The 15109-nt window shown below is 34.1% G+C and overlaps 1 protein-coding gene across 1 annotated transcript; it reads right to left on the bottom strand.

Annotated features, from left to right (window-relative positions):
• Positions 1-7492: 7492 nt before the first annotated feature.
• LOC143542249 (ribonuclease H2 subunit A-like) lies at positions 7493-10953 on the bottom strand. The gene is made up of 8 exons (XM_077034883.1): positions 10815-10953; positions 10670-10741; positions 8523-8646; positions 8347-8434; positions 8133-8270; positions 7953-8040; positions 7757-7876; positions 7493-7671 (listed from the first exon to the last, which is right to left on the bottom strand). The coding sequence occupies exons 1-8, from the start codon at positions 10897-10899 to the stop codon at positions 7493-7495; spliced, it is 894 nt and encodes a 297-aa protein (XP_076890998.1). The 5' UTR covers positions 10900-10953.
• Positions 10954-15109: the final 4156 nt, after the last annotated feature.

Raw genomic sequence — 15109 nt, 5'->3', positions numbered from 1 at the left:
TTATACAATTGTTTAATATATATGTTTACTAATTATTAAATAATATATATAATGTATGAAAACATAAATAAAAATAACTAAATAATATATATTACTTTATACATAAAATTATGACAGAAAAAAATATATATATAAATAATTCTAACTATATAAAAATAGTTGATATATAGTGAACGAGCCAAGCTCGAGCTTAAAAATCTACTCACAACCGAACTCGAGCTTTGAAAATAGAGCTTGAAACGAGCTTGAGCTCTGCGTAAGTTAAACAAGCCGAGCTCGGGCTTGAATCGGCTCGTTTGCACCCCTAGATACCCTCACCCAAGGCCAACGCCATTAACACTCGCCCGAAGGCACAACAATACGGTGAGGTAAAATCCGTTCAGCTCAAGGATCCAACTAGTGAACGCCATCAACTCGCTTAGTCTCCATCATCACCCGGTACCGCCAAAACACATTGTGGGGATAGGAATTGAACTTGGGTATCACATGAAACACCAAATCTCTCTCTTAATACTCTACCATCAATTCATTGACATTTGTCAAACCATTCAATTACTTACTTTCATTTTTATTTTTTAATTAGAAAAACATATTTAGGGAATTACCAATACATATGAAATTTTACTAGAAGCAAAGCAACTTTATAATGTATAAAAAAAAGAGTTGTGAAATAACATGAGTTTAAATGATGTTCGAACAATTTTAAGTTCACTATTATGTCATTAATCATGTTAGCGAAACAACCAATTTTTAGGTTCACATCAAGCATCTATAGTCATAAAGTACGCCAAAACAAGCTTCACAGATCCTTTTATATCTCGTGGCATAAAAAATGTTATATGACATACAACTCGATCAGCGTTTAAGAAACTAAAATTGATATGTTAATAACAAATCACTGTATGAAGATAAAAATATTGGTTGGACTTGCATATTTCAAAATATTTACGATATTACGTGAATACAAAGTTTATACTTATGATTCAATGCATGTAATAAACAGCTGTAAAAAATTGTGTGAAATAGACATTATTAAATTAGTATATCTACAAATAAGCTTTCTTGCAATTTTCTTTTAGTTTATATGGTTTACTTTATTTTACGTGATAACTTAAAGCTCGAAAATGAGCTCTTTAATCTAATTATTTATCTATATCTATATTATATTACATAATAGTCATTTTACACTTTTAAGACCCTGTTAAAAATAAATGAAGGAGACGCCGCTAAAATTAAATCACTCCTCTTCAGGCGACCTTCCATCCCATCTCCGGCTACGTTAATTTAGGGTTATTAATAACAAACCATTCCAATCACAATCATTGAAGGCAGGTCCGTTGTCTATGGTTAATTGCTGCAATCAATGGCTAGATTTCTTGTATGCCTACCGACGATTGGTCTCTGTGTTTATACCTACTGTAACCCTAATTCACCACTCACGCCTATTTTACAATAATTGCTCAATTCATTGCATTTTTTAATATGCATTCATTGCTTCTTGCCGTTACAACCATTCACAAATCCATTTGTGGTTTCAATTCTTCAGTATTTAAGTCGCTGAACATCAGCCCATGGCAGGTATGTGTTCGCAATTTTGCACAAATCCATTTGTTGTTGGAGCTAATTGCAGGTAGTTTCAATTGTTGTGATTGCAACTTTTCAATTAGGTTTTGAATCGAATTGCTACTTACACAATCTACTTTTATAACCTGAAATCAAGGCAATTTGATATTCTGTTTGGACAGGAATGCTCTAGAAATTTTGTTTTGATGGATTACATTGACTAAAATACCTATGAATCTATTTGTTATTTGTGTTTGAGTTGATGAAGATTTACGAAACAGGAAATTAAAGCTTTGTTTATGAGTCAAAAGTTTAAGGTTTATTTTATTAATATTTCTTTATTGTTGCAAATTCTTCAGCCTGTAAGGGAATCAAACAAATAAACTAACATGAACGCTTCAATGACCGGGTTTTCATCTTCATGTTCGTTCAATAAGAAAATGGATGTGTTTATTTCGTTGCTTGATATTATAAGTGGCGGTTAACGAACATAAATGAACGAACATAAACAAAACACCTACCAAAAGTACATGCATGCTCTACAATAGAATTTGGGTAACATTACACAAACCGTAAAACAGTCTTAACAACGGGCTCCACGAAACCATATTTTGTAACATACTAAAAAATTGCAAATATTGGACTCAGGCTTGTTTAGTTAGTCAATTTTTATGATGAAATAGTACAAGTATTGTTTTGTATTATTATTTAAGTGGCTTTTTTTGACCCTTTGGATGCTATCAAGAATACAACCACCAAATGAGATGTCATCTCTTGGACCCCGGATGAATATGTGGTGCACCAGGTTCTCAATCCTCATGCTACTTTAATATTAGGGGAGAGCTTTAGTATCCACTTTACAAAACAGGTGTTTCGAGTACGAAATTAGGGAAGAAAATAGATGAAACTGAAAACGTTTTCTGGCTACATTAAAAATTGGTGAACATTTTATGCATGTTTAAAATTACTGTTTGTAGCAACTACGTTACAATGCACACAGCGATCGTTAGCTTTTTGCAAAAATAGAAAAAAACACAGTTTTTAAGGCCTCCTTTTTATATGATTGTTTATCTTAACATACAGCAATTTATCTTTTGGCAGAAGCATAGAGGGAATGCTTTTTTGGTGAATCTTTCAGTTAAAGGTAATTATATAAATGCAACACTTGTAATAATCTTCTTTGAGCTTCAAACTAAGCTTGGTCCTCAAATAAAGCCTTGTTTTGTTCTTGAGGCTGACCCGAGCTGACGCTTGTTTAAGGTTTTCCTCAAAATATTTAAAACTAATTAACATGTATATAAATTGAGATTTAGAAAAATATCCCAAAAAAGCCGATCTCAAACTCTTGAAAGTCAAAACGAGCGGAGCTCAATTTTATCGAGGTCAGTCTCGGGTATTCAGTTTGTTTGCACCCCTAATTTTTTACCTGTTGTATGTTTTTCTGCTGTCGGATGTTTCAATTGGTGAATAATAACTTAAATGATTATTATTCTCTTCTAAGATACCTAAACACACAATGGAGGAAATAAATGTTGATAATTTTGTTAGACATGTCATTAACATGGTGATAACATATTTAAGTTTTAAACAAATTTTATCTAAATTAAAGTGTTTGTGGTTAAATGTAAAGTTCGCAATAGCAAACTAAAAAAAAAATAAAACAATCAGTACCAAATTTGCGATTATTGGATTTAAATCTTCAATTTGAACCGAACTGGTATTGATGGAATAGATGTCGGTTCGTCTTTGATTACTACGAAAGACTGAAGTCACCGACACCAATCTTTACCAGCACAAAAATTAATTGTATTGACCTATCTTCAATTTGAACCGAACTGGTATTGACGGAACAGATGTCGGTTCGTCTTTGATTACTACGAAAGACTGAAGTCACCAACACCAATCTTTACCGGCACAAAAATTAATTGTATTGACCTGAACGCATTTACTGCCCATTGTCAATGACCCATGAGCACTCTTCTTTATGTTTTTCGCTTTCTATTTGCGCCTTTATGAAGTTCTTACCGTTAAATTATTTAGTGTTTTGATGTTGTTTTTATTTGTTGTAGGAGGCATTTTTTTTTGTTGTGCTTGAATATGGATACTATGATATATGAGTTGTATGTGTCTAAGGTAGTAGCAAGCTGCAGCAGTTCCTACACATGAAGAAAATGTTGTAGACAGAATGCCTATCCTCGGCTACATATTTAAACAAGTTAGTCTCAGATTAAAAGAAAAGAAGCGTGAGATAATGCGATCCACTTTTGTTACTCATTTATATTATTGTTGTAGAAGCCTTAAACGTTGTCACAAGAAAAAACTATTTGATAGAAATAATCTATGGCATTGCTCTAAAGTATGGCTGGATCCACACATTTTGTTTTGTCTTTGCTTCCAAACTCAAAGTTAACTTTGAGAAGCAAAGTTTTTTGCGATTGGGGTGGAAACGGACCCAATTGATAAACAAGACTAATATTTTTTGGTTACTTGTGAGTTGACTAACTAATATGGACACGAGTTTTCACACCACATTTTACTAGTGTTCGTAACATATTTTCCTTTTTTTTCCTACTTTTTTTAGTGTTGATTTTCGCTCATGAAATCATTTTCAAATGTTAATATTGAGTGAAGGAAATGGTTGCAAATGGGACAGTCAAAACCCGTTATGCAGTATGTTTGCACGAAAAAAAAGGTTAATTCTGAAACATGATTTAAGAGACTACTACATTAGATTCATATTCTACAATTAATAAATTCGACCTTTAATTTTTAATATTTGAATATTTTAAAACTAATTATGGCGTCATCTAGTTTAACGTCCGGTCCGACTATGACCCGGTAAGACGCGAAGATAACAGTTTTCTCAAGAAAAAAAGAAAAACAAGCGCAAAAGGACAATGCTATCCTTTCTCATATGAATTTAATAGGTGAGAGGTGTAAACTTACAAAACTCTTCGTACTCATAATCGCAAACTTGTTTACATGTAATCTCTTAAACATATCACTCGTTAGCTAGTTGACTTATAAAGCAGATATTAAAAAAATTAAAACAAACTCATTGCTTTCATCACATGATTCATGAAACCAAAGTTAAAATCTCATTCAGGAAACGTAATATATGAAAAGATCATATCACATGTTAAAAAACGTATTGGAACAGAATTCAAAAAATAGAAAAGAACTCAAATCATTAAATCCTAAGATTGAACCATGTATCAGAAAACCAATTTAATTAAAACACATATCAGAAGGTGAAACCAAACTTTCCACATACTCGATGGCGCGTAAATCATAGTAATGAGAAATTATGTATCTCATGTCCGATGACGTCTTTTTCCCCTTAATATCATCAAGAGTTGGAAAACCGTTGAGCGGCTTATGTGAATCGTTTGATGTGTCATAGATGATAAACTCGTGTAAGGTACTTTTAATAAGAATTTGTCCGTTATCCAAAATACAAACGGGGTAAAAATACTGTCTTTGTCTTTCCAAAGGGTACGTGAACGAATGCGCCTTCATCCATGAGCACTCTTCTTTCATCAACCACACGTCGAATCTAGTGCCACCAAACTTGTGAGCCACGCAAAGGCACCCGCCAATGGATCCCAAAAGAGTCACTGTTACTAATGTGAGTTCGTCAGGCAGTTTTATGTTCGAAAAAACCATCTCTTTAACATTGAGGGCCAAGATTTCTGAACTGGATGAAAAAGTTAGCCAATACAAAAAGCCCTTCAGAAACATACCGGCAGCACAATGCAAGTAATATTTTATTGTGATGTCTCGTGGTTGCGTGCTCCACGAACAAGTTTTAAGATCAAAAACATCAAATTTATACTGGCGACCATTTGGAAGGTAAGAAAAATATTCAAATCTAACAATCTTTAAGTCATCTTTAGTCTCCCCATAACCGAATCCAAACACATAGGGGTGATGACATACTAATGGTTGACCCATTACCGCAACTGTCTTCGATGCACAAGTTAAGGGATTATATAGGACCAGCTTAAAACGTGAGGTTCTAGGCCACCACGTATAATAAATAAGAGCCAAAAGCACAATGCCGTCTAATGTTCCAACAATGGAAACTTGTATACGTCCTTCCTCGTGTTCTAAAGGAGAATGAGGTAACTCAACCGCATGATGAGCCTCGTTGTCATCTATAGCCACGAGAGGCTGGGTAAATTGTAAAAGGATCATTCGGCGTGATCTCGACTTCATAAAATAAGGATCTGAAATCAGAGCATTCCAATGCTTTGACACGCATCGGAAGCGTAGTAAAGGCTTTCCGGGAAGTCGAGTAAGTATGCTGTGTAGAACGTCATTACCTACGTTCGTCATAATCGTAATATATATTTTTGATGTTGTTTTAATGAACGGTGATGGAATGAGGAGAAGATGATCGTCGGCTGTTGGGTTATAAGGGAACCTAATTCAGTTCCGTATAATTTAATTAATCTTCGCTTTGGAATAACGTCGTCTCAAAAGAATTAATTTTCCGTTGGGCTTTAGACATGGACTGGACATATCAAACGGACTTTACTGACTTGGGCCTCATAAGCAATTTTTAGCCTAAGGAAATTTATGTATATAACTATCTAACTTCTAACCACCCATGGCCCTTCAAAAATGTATCACATTGAGAATTCCAACAATTTGTTTAATTGATACAAATTGTGACCCTCATCTCACAGGTATTTCGATTCCGGCGAATGATGATGCTATATCTTCAATATGATTAATTTTTAACAAATTAGTATTTGCAATTAGTGAATCAAAATAATTCTGTTTCAATTTCTACTTTTTTCAGAGGACAATATTAATGTTCTGTCATGTTCCATCAACACACTAAATGGGTTATACGATCTATCCAGTGTGGAAGAGGCCAACATTTTTATTGGAAAATCGGGGGTTTCCAGGTCCGCGGCCGATTACTTATTACTTCTTGGGTTGTAATTGCTATCTTATTAGCTTTAGCCACTTTAGTCGATCAGAACCCACAAACCATTCCTACCGGCGGTCAGAATTTCTTCGAATATGTCCTTGAATTTATTCAAGATGTGATCGGATAGCGGATTATTCGGTTCAGATTGTTTGGATTTCAAATTTTTAGAACCCTATCCAAAATCCGATCCGAATTAGGGATGTTCCTATCCGACCAGAATCTGACCCGAATTGATGTCAGATAGATTCTGATCGGTTTCGGATAATCTTAAATAATTCGAATAACCCGAATAACAAACATCTAATTAAATAAAAATACAAAACCATAAAATTAAAATAAAACGTACACAAACAAAAGTCAAAATTCAAACATAAGTCCAATTAAATCCATGATCCATTATGATTCTAGAAATTATTATTCAATTAACACATTACACGAATAGATTCAAACTTAAAATAAGTAAAGCACATGTTATTTATTCGGATTATTCGGATTCCGAATAATCCAGACTATCCGATTTTTTTTAAATCCCTATCAGAATACAATCCGAATCCGAATAAGAATTCGGATCGGATTATTCGGGTTTTGATTTCGGTTCGTATTTCTTTTTTTCAGATATCCGAATACAACCAGTCTAAAAGCCATTTTTAAGTTGGATGTTTCAACCAAAAAGATCAAAGAGAACACCAAAAGAAATGATCGAAAAAACAATATTCTGTTGGTGAATAATCATGATACGGCCCGTTCTGACGGGCACTTAACCCAAACCAAAATAAGACTTCTCTTAACCTTGCCTATTCTAACCAGACACACCGCCTGACCCGCCCGTTTCGCCATGTCTACTCGGTATTCACTCAAATTATACAAACTCTACTCAATTCATACAACATTTGAAACATAAAAGCTTCGAAATAGAAGGGTTAACATTAATAATTAATCAATGATACAAAAAGCTAAACTCAATGAGACAATGCATCAACCTTGGTGTTAAAACTGAAAAAGCTGCTCGATTTTGCGTGACTGAAAAAACTTGCATCGACCTTTACAACTCGACTCAATATCTTCACTTTTCCTCTTCATCCCGGTGAACCCTAAATTACTCAGCTTCGTTTGTCGTTTAACCGTCTTTTTTGAAGGCCCATCGTCATCCGCTTCATCTGCTTCCCTGTAAAAACAAAAACATGTTTAAAACGAACCCGCTTTGACCAGTTGACCAACCCGCCCTCTAGAAAATTTGAACAAGGACTCAACATAACACTTCAACACCGCCTTTGAAGTAAGACTCGCACGTTCCCCAACTGAAACGGACCAGTGACGGGAAACCAAATACCGAGTGTTTGTGATGTTCTAACCAATCTTTGGTCATGGGATCTACATAAATATCAACTGTAATTAACCATTCGACAACAAGCTAATACGAAGACTAGTGAAATCAAATTATTCTCACCTCCGGGATATCCTGATCCAATGTTTCTATGCATATTTTCGGCAGTTTCATCAAAGATCCAGTTTTGCAATGCATGATCCCTCGTGACCTGAATAAATAAATAAATAAATAAATAACCAATTAGATATAAAAACGAGAAACTGAAGATATAATAAGACAATCAATTAATCTGAAGTTTACCTTGGCGACTATACTTGCTCCACTAACAACTGGATAAAGACTATCGGCTTTTTTTGCAACCACAAACTTAATAGACGGGAATCTCTCGGTGAGATTAATTCTGTACTTTTCAGGATCTCCTACCGTATCAACATATACCTGTAAAAGCAAATAACTGATAGAACTGTGGACCGCAATCAGTCTTGAAGTCTAGATAATATCTTGTAATTTATACCTCGGTTAGAAGATGTCCCATGTTCAGCACCTTCTTGACAAGGCCCATGGCGGATTCATGTGAAATCTCATTAAGGTTAATCTTATTTCTGTTAAGACAAGCCAAAATAGATAAACTGTTACAACAATTTAACTGTTGGAAGATTTTTTATTGAAGAGAGTTGCATACTAACTAACTTTTGTAACATTTTAGCCGAGAGCACTCTAGGATCAATGACATCAACAGCCCAACCGATTGTTGCATCAGCCTTTAAGCTTTCAAACAACTCTTCTCTTTTCTCTTCTTTTAAAGTTTTGGAATCTGAATAAAACATAGACAGAAAACTAAATGCATATACTAAAACCAAGTAACTTATAGATGAAGCAATGCGGTATGCCGATAAAACGTTAAACATCGTAAGCTTATGAAGATGTGATGGCAACTGAAATAAATCACTCACATTCATCACTGAAAATGATGTGTAAGATTAGAAAATTCTCCATTACTGAATAAAAGGTTACAGGGCCGTCTCCGAGAATCATGAAAAAATTTTGGACCAAAGGTGAAAAAGAAATTGGGTCTTAAATTAGTTGGGTAATTGGGTTTAAACATTAAAAACACATTTTTTTCAAAAAAAAAAAAAATTATATAATTTTTTAAAAAATAAAAACTCGGCCTATCAGGGTGTCGGGCCGGGGCCGGTCGACCATCCGGCCCGACCTCATAGGCGGCCTTGCAAGGTTATCAGAAATGTTACTCATTCATCTGAACACACTGCAACTCTACAATGCTACCAAACAAAATATGATATAAGTACATCAAGCTGTAAGCAAATGAAACGCGACACTAAAACCCTTTAAACCAAATAAGAACAGGTGTGACTGGTGAGGAGTAAAATACATTGCAAGATAATAAGATGGTCTAATCATTATTTCAACGGAAAGCTCTAATCATAATTTTCTGTAGTCATAACATCCCTTATTCACTCCTATCACGCATTCTCGATACGGTTATGCTGCTAAATTGTTGGTTTCATAAAATTCACTAGATTATAAGTTTTGTAAAATTATCAACCAATCTCACAAATGGAGGGAAAAAACTATCATTTAACTTTATAAAAAGGTAAACTCAAAGTTAAGAGGCAAGTAGACCATCCATAAACTTTAAAGGTTTTATAGGTCAAAAACAAACACAATTAGAAAATAGGAGTATAAGAGTAAACATGCGTAACAGAAGCTGCGCAAGTAACCGGCACCTGAACACTGGCGTAACAGGCATTAGAATGCGCTTAACTGGCATTAAACACGTGCAACCGACGCCTGAACCCATGTAATTGCCTAATTGGTGCCGAAAACCAGAAGCACGTATTTTCAAAATAACCATTTTTTAAACACCCTTTTTGAACCGAACCCGTAACTATGGCTGTCAATTTATGACACGGACCTGTTAACACGACACAACAGGAGTTTTAACAGGTTTGGGTTTGAGCTTAACAGGTTTCCGTGTCTTAAACAGGTCGACCTGTTTAAGACATGTTTAAATTTGTGTCCCAACAGGTAAAGACCTGTTAACCTGTTAGTACCTTGTGTAGATTTTTATCTTAAAAAAATAAATATATATACACTCCTAAAGTCTTAAACCTAAAGTCATACTTACAAACGACATTTCACTAATGCCCGTCAGAACCCGATATTATATTTTTTATGGATGTTATGATTTGCTTGTATGGTTTTGTGTTTCAAGTATGCTATGTATTTGTTGTCTTTTGTTTCTAGTATGTTATGGATTTGTGGTTTTTTGTTTCAAATATGTTATGAATTATCTATTAATTATTAAGACTTTTATGCTCGTTTTGAAAATTTTGGTTTCGCTACAAACGTATCATTAATTGTGTCTTTAAACAGGTCCCTTAACAGGTTAACCTGTTACTATACAGGTTCGTGTTTGGAAAAAATGGCACGATTAGTTATCGTGTCATGTTTGTGTTTAGCACAACAAGTCATCGTGTCGTGTCCGACATGTTATGACGGCCCTACCCGTAACCCGTTCTGAACCGAAAATAAAATTAACCCTTCTCTAATCGACCCGAACCCGTTCTGACCCAAACACTTTTCAACCTGACCCGGATAAAATTAACCCTTTATTAATCGACCCCTTCCGACCGAGCCCGTTCTGACCCGCTTGACCCGACCCGTTTGCCACACCTAAACCCTATATAACTATATAAGACCATCCATTTTCTGCCACACAACCCCATCATCTTTCTTATCATCACAATAGTAAGATCAATAAAACATCCAGATTTAGGGTTCATAATTTAACAAAAGTAAGAGGGCAATCAAACCAGCAAATTCCAAAGTAGAGAGAGTGTTCTTGTACGAAACCGGACAATACAAGCATCCATAAACCATGGGACCTGAAATCAATCAATCCAATAAAACTAAAATTAGCAACCACAAATCATTGTGTGACTGATGAATGAAGAAAACCTAAAACAGGGCCGCGGCCAGCTTCATCGATGCCCATGATGCAAGGCGTCGAAGCCCAGTCCGGAATCTGAGCCTCCGATCCCATTTCAACGGCTACAATACAAGCAGATGATATCGTCCAATACTTATAAACTTACAATAATACTGCACTGCAATACCTCTCGATCTTTCTTGACCCAGTTCCCGCCATAAAGGGGTATTAATGTATCTTGTTCCCGCGGGTTTCAAGATGGGCCATGGTCTAGTTCTTTTACACAAAATATATATTTTATTTTGTGTTATTTTTTAGAGTTGGACAATTTTAATCTACTAGAGAAAAAATATTACACTTAATACTCTTTATTTAAATATTTACATGTTTGCAAACTTAATAGTATTTAGTTAAATATTTTTTTAAAGTAACTCAAAAGTAATAGGCTACTTTAAAAGAGGAAAACTACTATTTTTCTAGTAAGGCAATAAAATAGTTACAATTAAAAAAAATCATTATGAGTTTAATTTCTAAATACAACAAACAAAGTGTAGGTGTCATTTAACAAAAGGTTAATCAAACTTAGTTTTTATCACGACATAAAAGAGATCAATGCGTTTTTCTTTTTTCTAAACGGCTTTAGCTTTTAGATATAACGGCGGCTTAGTAAGGAGCTAAAGTAGGGCCAGTCAAAACTTTGTCACTTAGAAAAATTAAATTACATCAAAATCTTATGATATAGTGGATAATGTTTTTCCATAATTCGCTCAAATGATGGAAGTTGTCTTAATTTCCTCCATAATATTATGACTTGAAAAACAAATATTGTTATACCAGTAGGAGTGTCCGCGCGTTGTGGCGGGACAACATAAATTGGTTGACGGCGTTTTGATCCGTTATGGTGCCAACATTAGTTGCGAGTTGCCGGTGGAGGGAGGCAAACGACCCTTTTGCCCAAACTACTGCTTTTAACCAAATTCCAAACTACAAACCTTTTATAAATTCAACTATAGCATAGTGCATTTGACAAATATTGGTTACCCCATATTTGGTTTTATGCGATTTATTTTTGTATATATTTCTAGCATTGAAGCCACGCTTCGTGACAGGGTCGTAGGATTCTCATTGATAATCCTTGTTTAGTTTAATCAATCTCCAAACTTCATTATGAGAGAGAACAAATGACATTTGATTTAATACTTTTATAATGTAGAGTTCAAGTCTTGTAAAAAGCAATAGTAATACACTTTTAACATTGACAAATGATGATCTTCAAGCCAAGCACAAAAGAGGAAGAACTCTTTTGAATATATTTTTTTATAAAGAATGATATAGCTTTTTACACAACTCATAGCAAGATCTCTCATAAATAGATATGCAAAGAAGTAATTGCTTTACTTGGATGCAAAACCGAGACTTTTCCGCTGCAGCGGAGATTCGGTTGTATGGGTTTGGTTCGTTATCCTACCAGCACTTACCATAGAAAAATTTATTCGTTATAGTTTACGATACGAAACATGAGAAATTAAATAACATAATAATTGTGTTATTTCAATAACTATTAAATTGTGTTATTTGTATAAGGATTAATGATTAATATATGGTGATTCTATAGGGTCATTATCGAAACACAATTTAGGCTTTGATATTTTAGCAAAACACCTATATTTTGGTAAAAAGTATCTACTCCGACCAACAAAAAAAGCAATTTTCATATTAAAAACTAAGCAGAAATAATAACTTGAAAGTTATACTTAGGAACATACAGCAAAAAAATAATTTTCTCATAGATAATGCACAAATAGGCCTGCCAATAAATGAACCGAAAGAATAAGAACATGTTTTGTTCATGTGTTGTTCGTTTAAATTTAACTAAAAGAAACAATCAAACAGGAACAACTAAATTAAATGAACATGGATTTCGTGTTTTTTTAGTTAAGAAAATGGGTGAGTGTATGTGTTCGCTTATGTACGTTCGATTAACGGTATAAACGAACGGTTAGCGAATGCATACGAACTAACATAACTGAATATAGATGAATAAACATAAACGGACATAAATGAGTGAAATAAATTACATGTAAACGAGAACATCAATTACATTGTTACTTATGAGCTACTATATAAATCCTCGTTATCATCAAATTCATAATTATTTAATGTGTATAGTTTTAATATGACAAATATGAATATAAAAAGAGTACATAGTTTTCTTAAGATAGTCAAACAATTTCGGTTTTAACTACAAATTAGACAAGAAATACTTCTTTCTTTGTTAACAAATGGCAACACGAGGCAACTACATAAAAACGTATTAATACAGGTTCTTTTTCGGGATCATAAAGATAAAGTCGAAAACGACGTTTGACTTCTACAGAGTTGACCGAAAGTGCCATATTTCTGCTAATTAGTATTATTATTACCTCAGGCACTCTACTCTTTATGGCGGCTTACAGGCATTGGATCACCCTTTGTCTCTCCGCTTCTGAATTCACAAAGAAACCATTGATATGTCTTGTACAATATTCCTTCAAAAGTGAAACAAGATGTTTAAAAGTCAACAAAACGGTCAAACTTCTATCAAAAACTGAAAGAGAAAAAAATTATCAAACTTTGTAAGTTTCTAACCAGGTAAGCTTCTGGCCTTTCAGCTTCTGCATTTCCATAAAATACCACATATTTCGTATCCGCTAACATCAAGTCGTGTCGAGTAATAGTTTGGGCCTATCTTTATACTTAATCGCAACAACCAAATAATCTTTATGAAACCAATTCACAATACAACACCAACATAAAAGAGTTCATAGTTGACTTTTGAAAGTCAAACGATTTCGGTTCCAACTTCATATTCAACAAGAAATACCTTTTTCTTTGCATTATACTGAAAGATTAAGAATAATAGTATACATTGTAAATTTATGACGTCAGTCATAATTATTAGAAATTGTAAATAAGAATGAAATTAAAAAGAGATGTCACAAATATGTTACATAGTGTTAGGCCTATAAACGAACTGAACAACGTTCATGAACCATTCGTCGGGAAGCTTGTACATTTAAATTCACCTATTTTCGTTCGTTTACGTTTAATTATGTTTGTTAGTTTCATTTATTTGAGTTGTCAGTTTACGTTTACTTATGTTTCTTGGTTTTCATTTAGTTAAGTTCGCTCGTTTGCATTTATTTAAGTTTGTTAGTTTACATGCTTTAATTAAAATTTTAAATCCCGCTACAATTTAGTCTAGGTTTAATAACTTTATCAGGCCCAACTCTTTGTTCACATTTACATTTAATTGGTTTTAGCTCAGTTTTGTTTGTTCATATATTTTTAGATATGTTCGTTCATCAATGTTTATAAACCATTTGTTTATATTTTTTAATGAACTAACATGAACATATGAGCTTTAAAAAAGAATAAGCACAAACAACTTTGTTTAGCTACTCATGTTCGATTGTTTGTTCAGTTAACGCTAAGAAAACGAACACAAACATTATCCATTTGTTTACGTTTGTGAACCGTTCACGTATACTATTAACAGACAAAACATAAACAAACACTAACACATTAATTTTCTTAACGAACGAACACGAACAAGAAGCTCTATTTGTTTAGTTGCTCATGTTCAAGAAACATTCACAAGTAAGAACACTTTCCTTGCCTTGCGGTCATAATCAATCTTGGACAAACCAGCTCACTCGCCAAGGGTGTTTGCACTGAGAACGGTCACCAACTGGCATGATGTCCATTGGCTCACATAGAGCGAGTGTTGATGCCTCAGCAGGAACAACACCTTCTTATGTTGCTTTGTTTTCGGTTGATAAGATCTTCTCGTATTTACTTAATAGAAAGCTGAAAAAAAGTATTAAACGAGGCTTAGCGTCATAAAATTCATCAATCATAAACTGAAAGAGCGGCTATCGAATAACCTAATTGCTGGCCAATTGCAAATCAACTGTGACGACCAGATAAGCAAGAAAACCATAAATTAACAATTTTAAGCTGGAAAGATAGTCTTTAAATTGGAAAGAAATATATTGAATACCTGACGGTGGTGAGACAGGAGATGTCACATAAGTCGAACTTAATCAGATTAGGCGTGTCTATGTGAATCGTCTGCTGAAAAGCGGTGGCAGAAGGATCATAGATATTGCTGACACAACGAACCCAAAAGCAAATATGTTAAAGCCCTGCTTGCGGTGCGCACATATGATGTATATATGTGTGAACCCTCGGGTGGGCAAAAGTGAAATTGCACTAATTTTGACGTTATTTTACTAATCTCGTGAAAATAACGTTAAAAGTGACGGACGGTTAATCAGACATC

Source organism: Bidens hawaiensis, unplaced genomic scaffold (assembly GCF_021521415.1).
Source record: "Bidens hawaiensis isolate Kalapana, Puna unplaced genomic scaffold, B.hawaiensis_p1.1 tig00012813_1, whole genome shotgun sequence".
In the NCBI taxonomy this organism is placed as follows: Eukaryota; Viridiplantae; Streptophyta; class Magnoliopsida; order Asterales; family Asteraceae; genus Bidens; species Bidens hawaiensis.
Note: the sequence above shows the minus strand (reverse complement) of the source record. Positions and strands in the feature narration are given on the sequence as shown.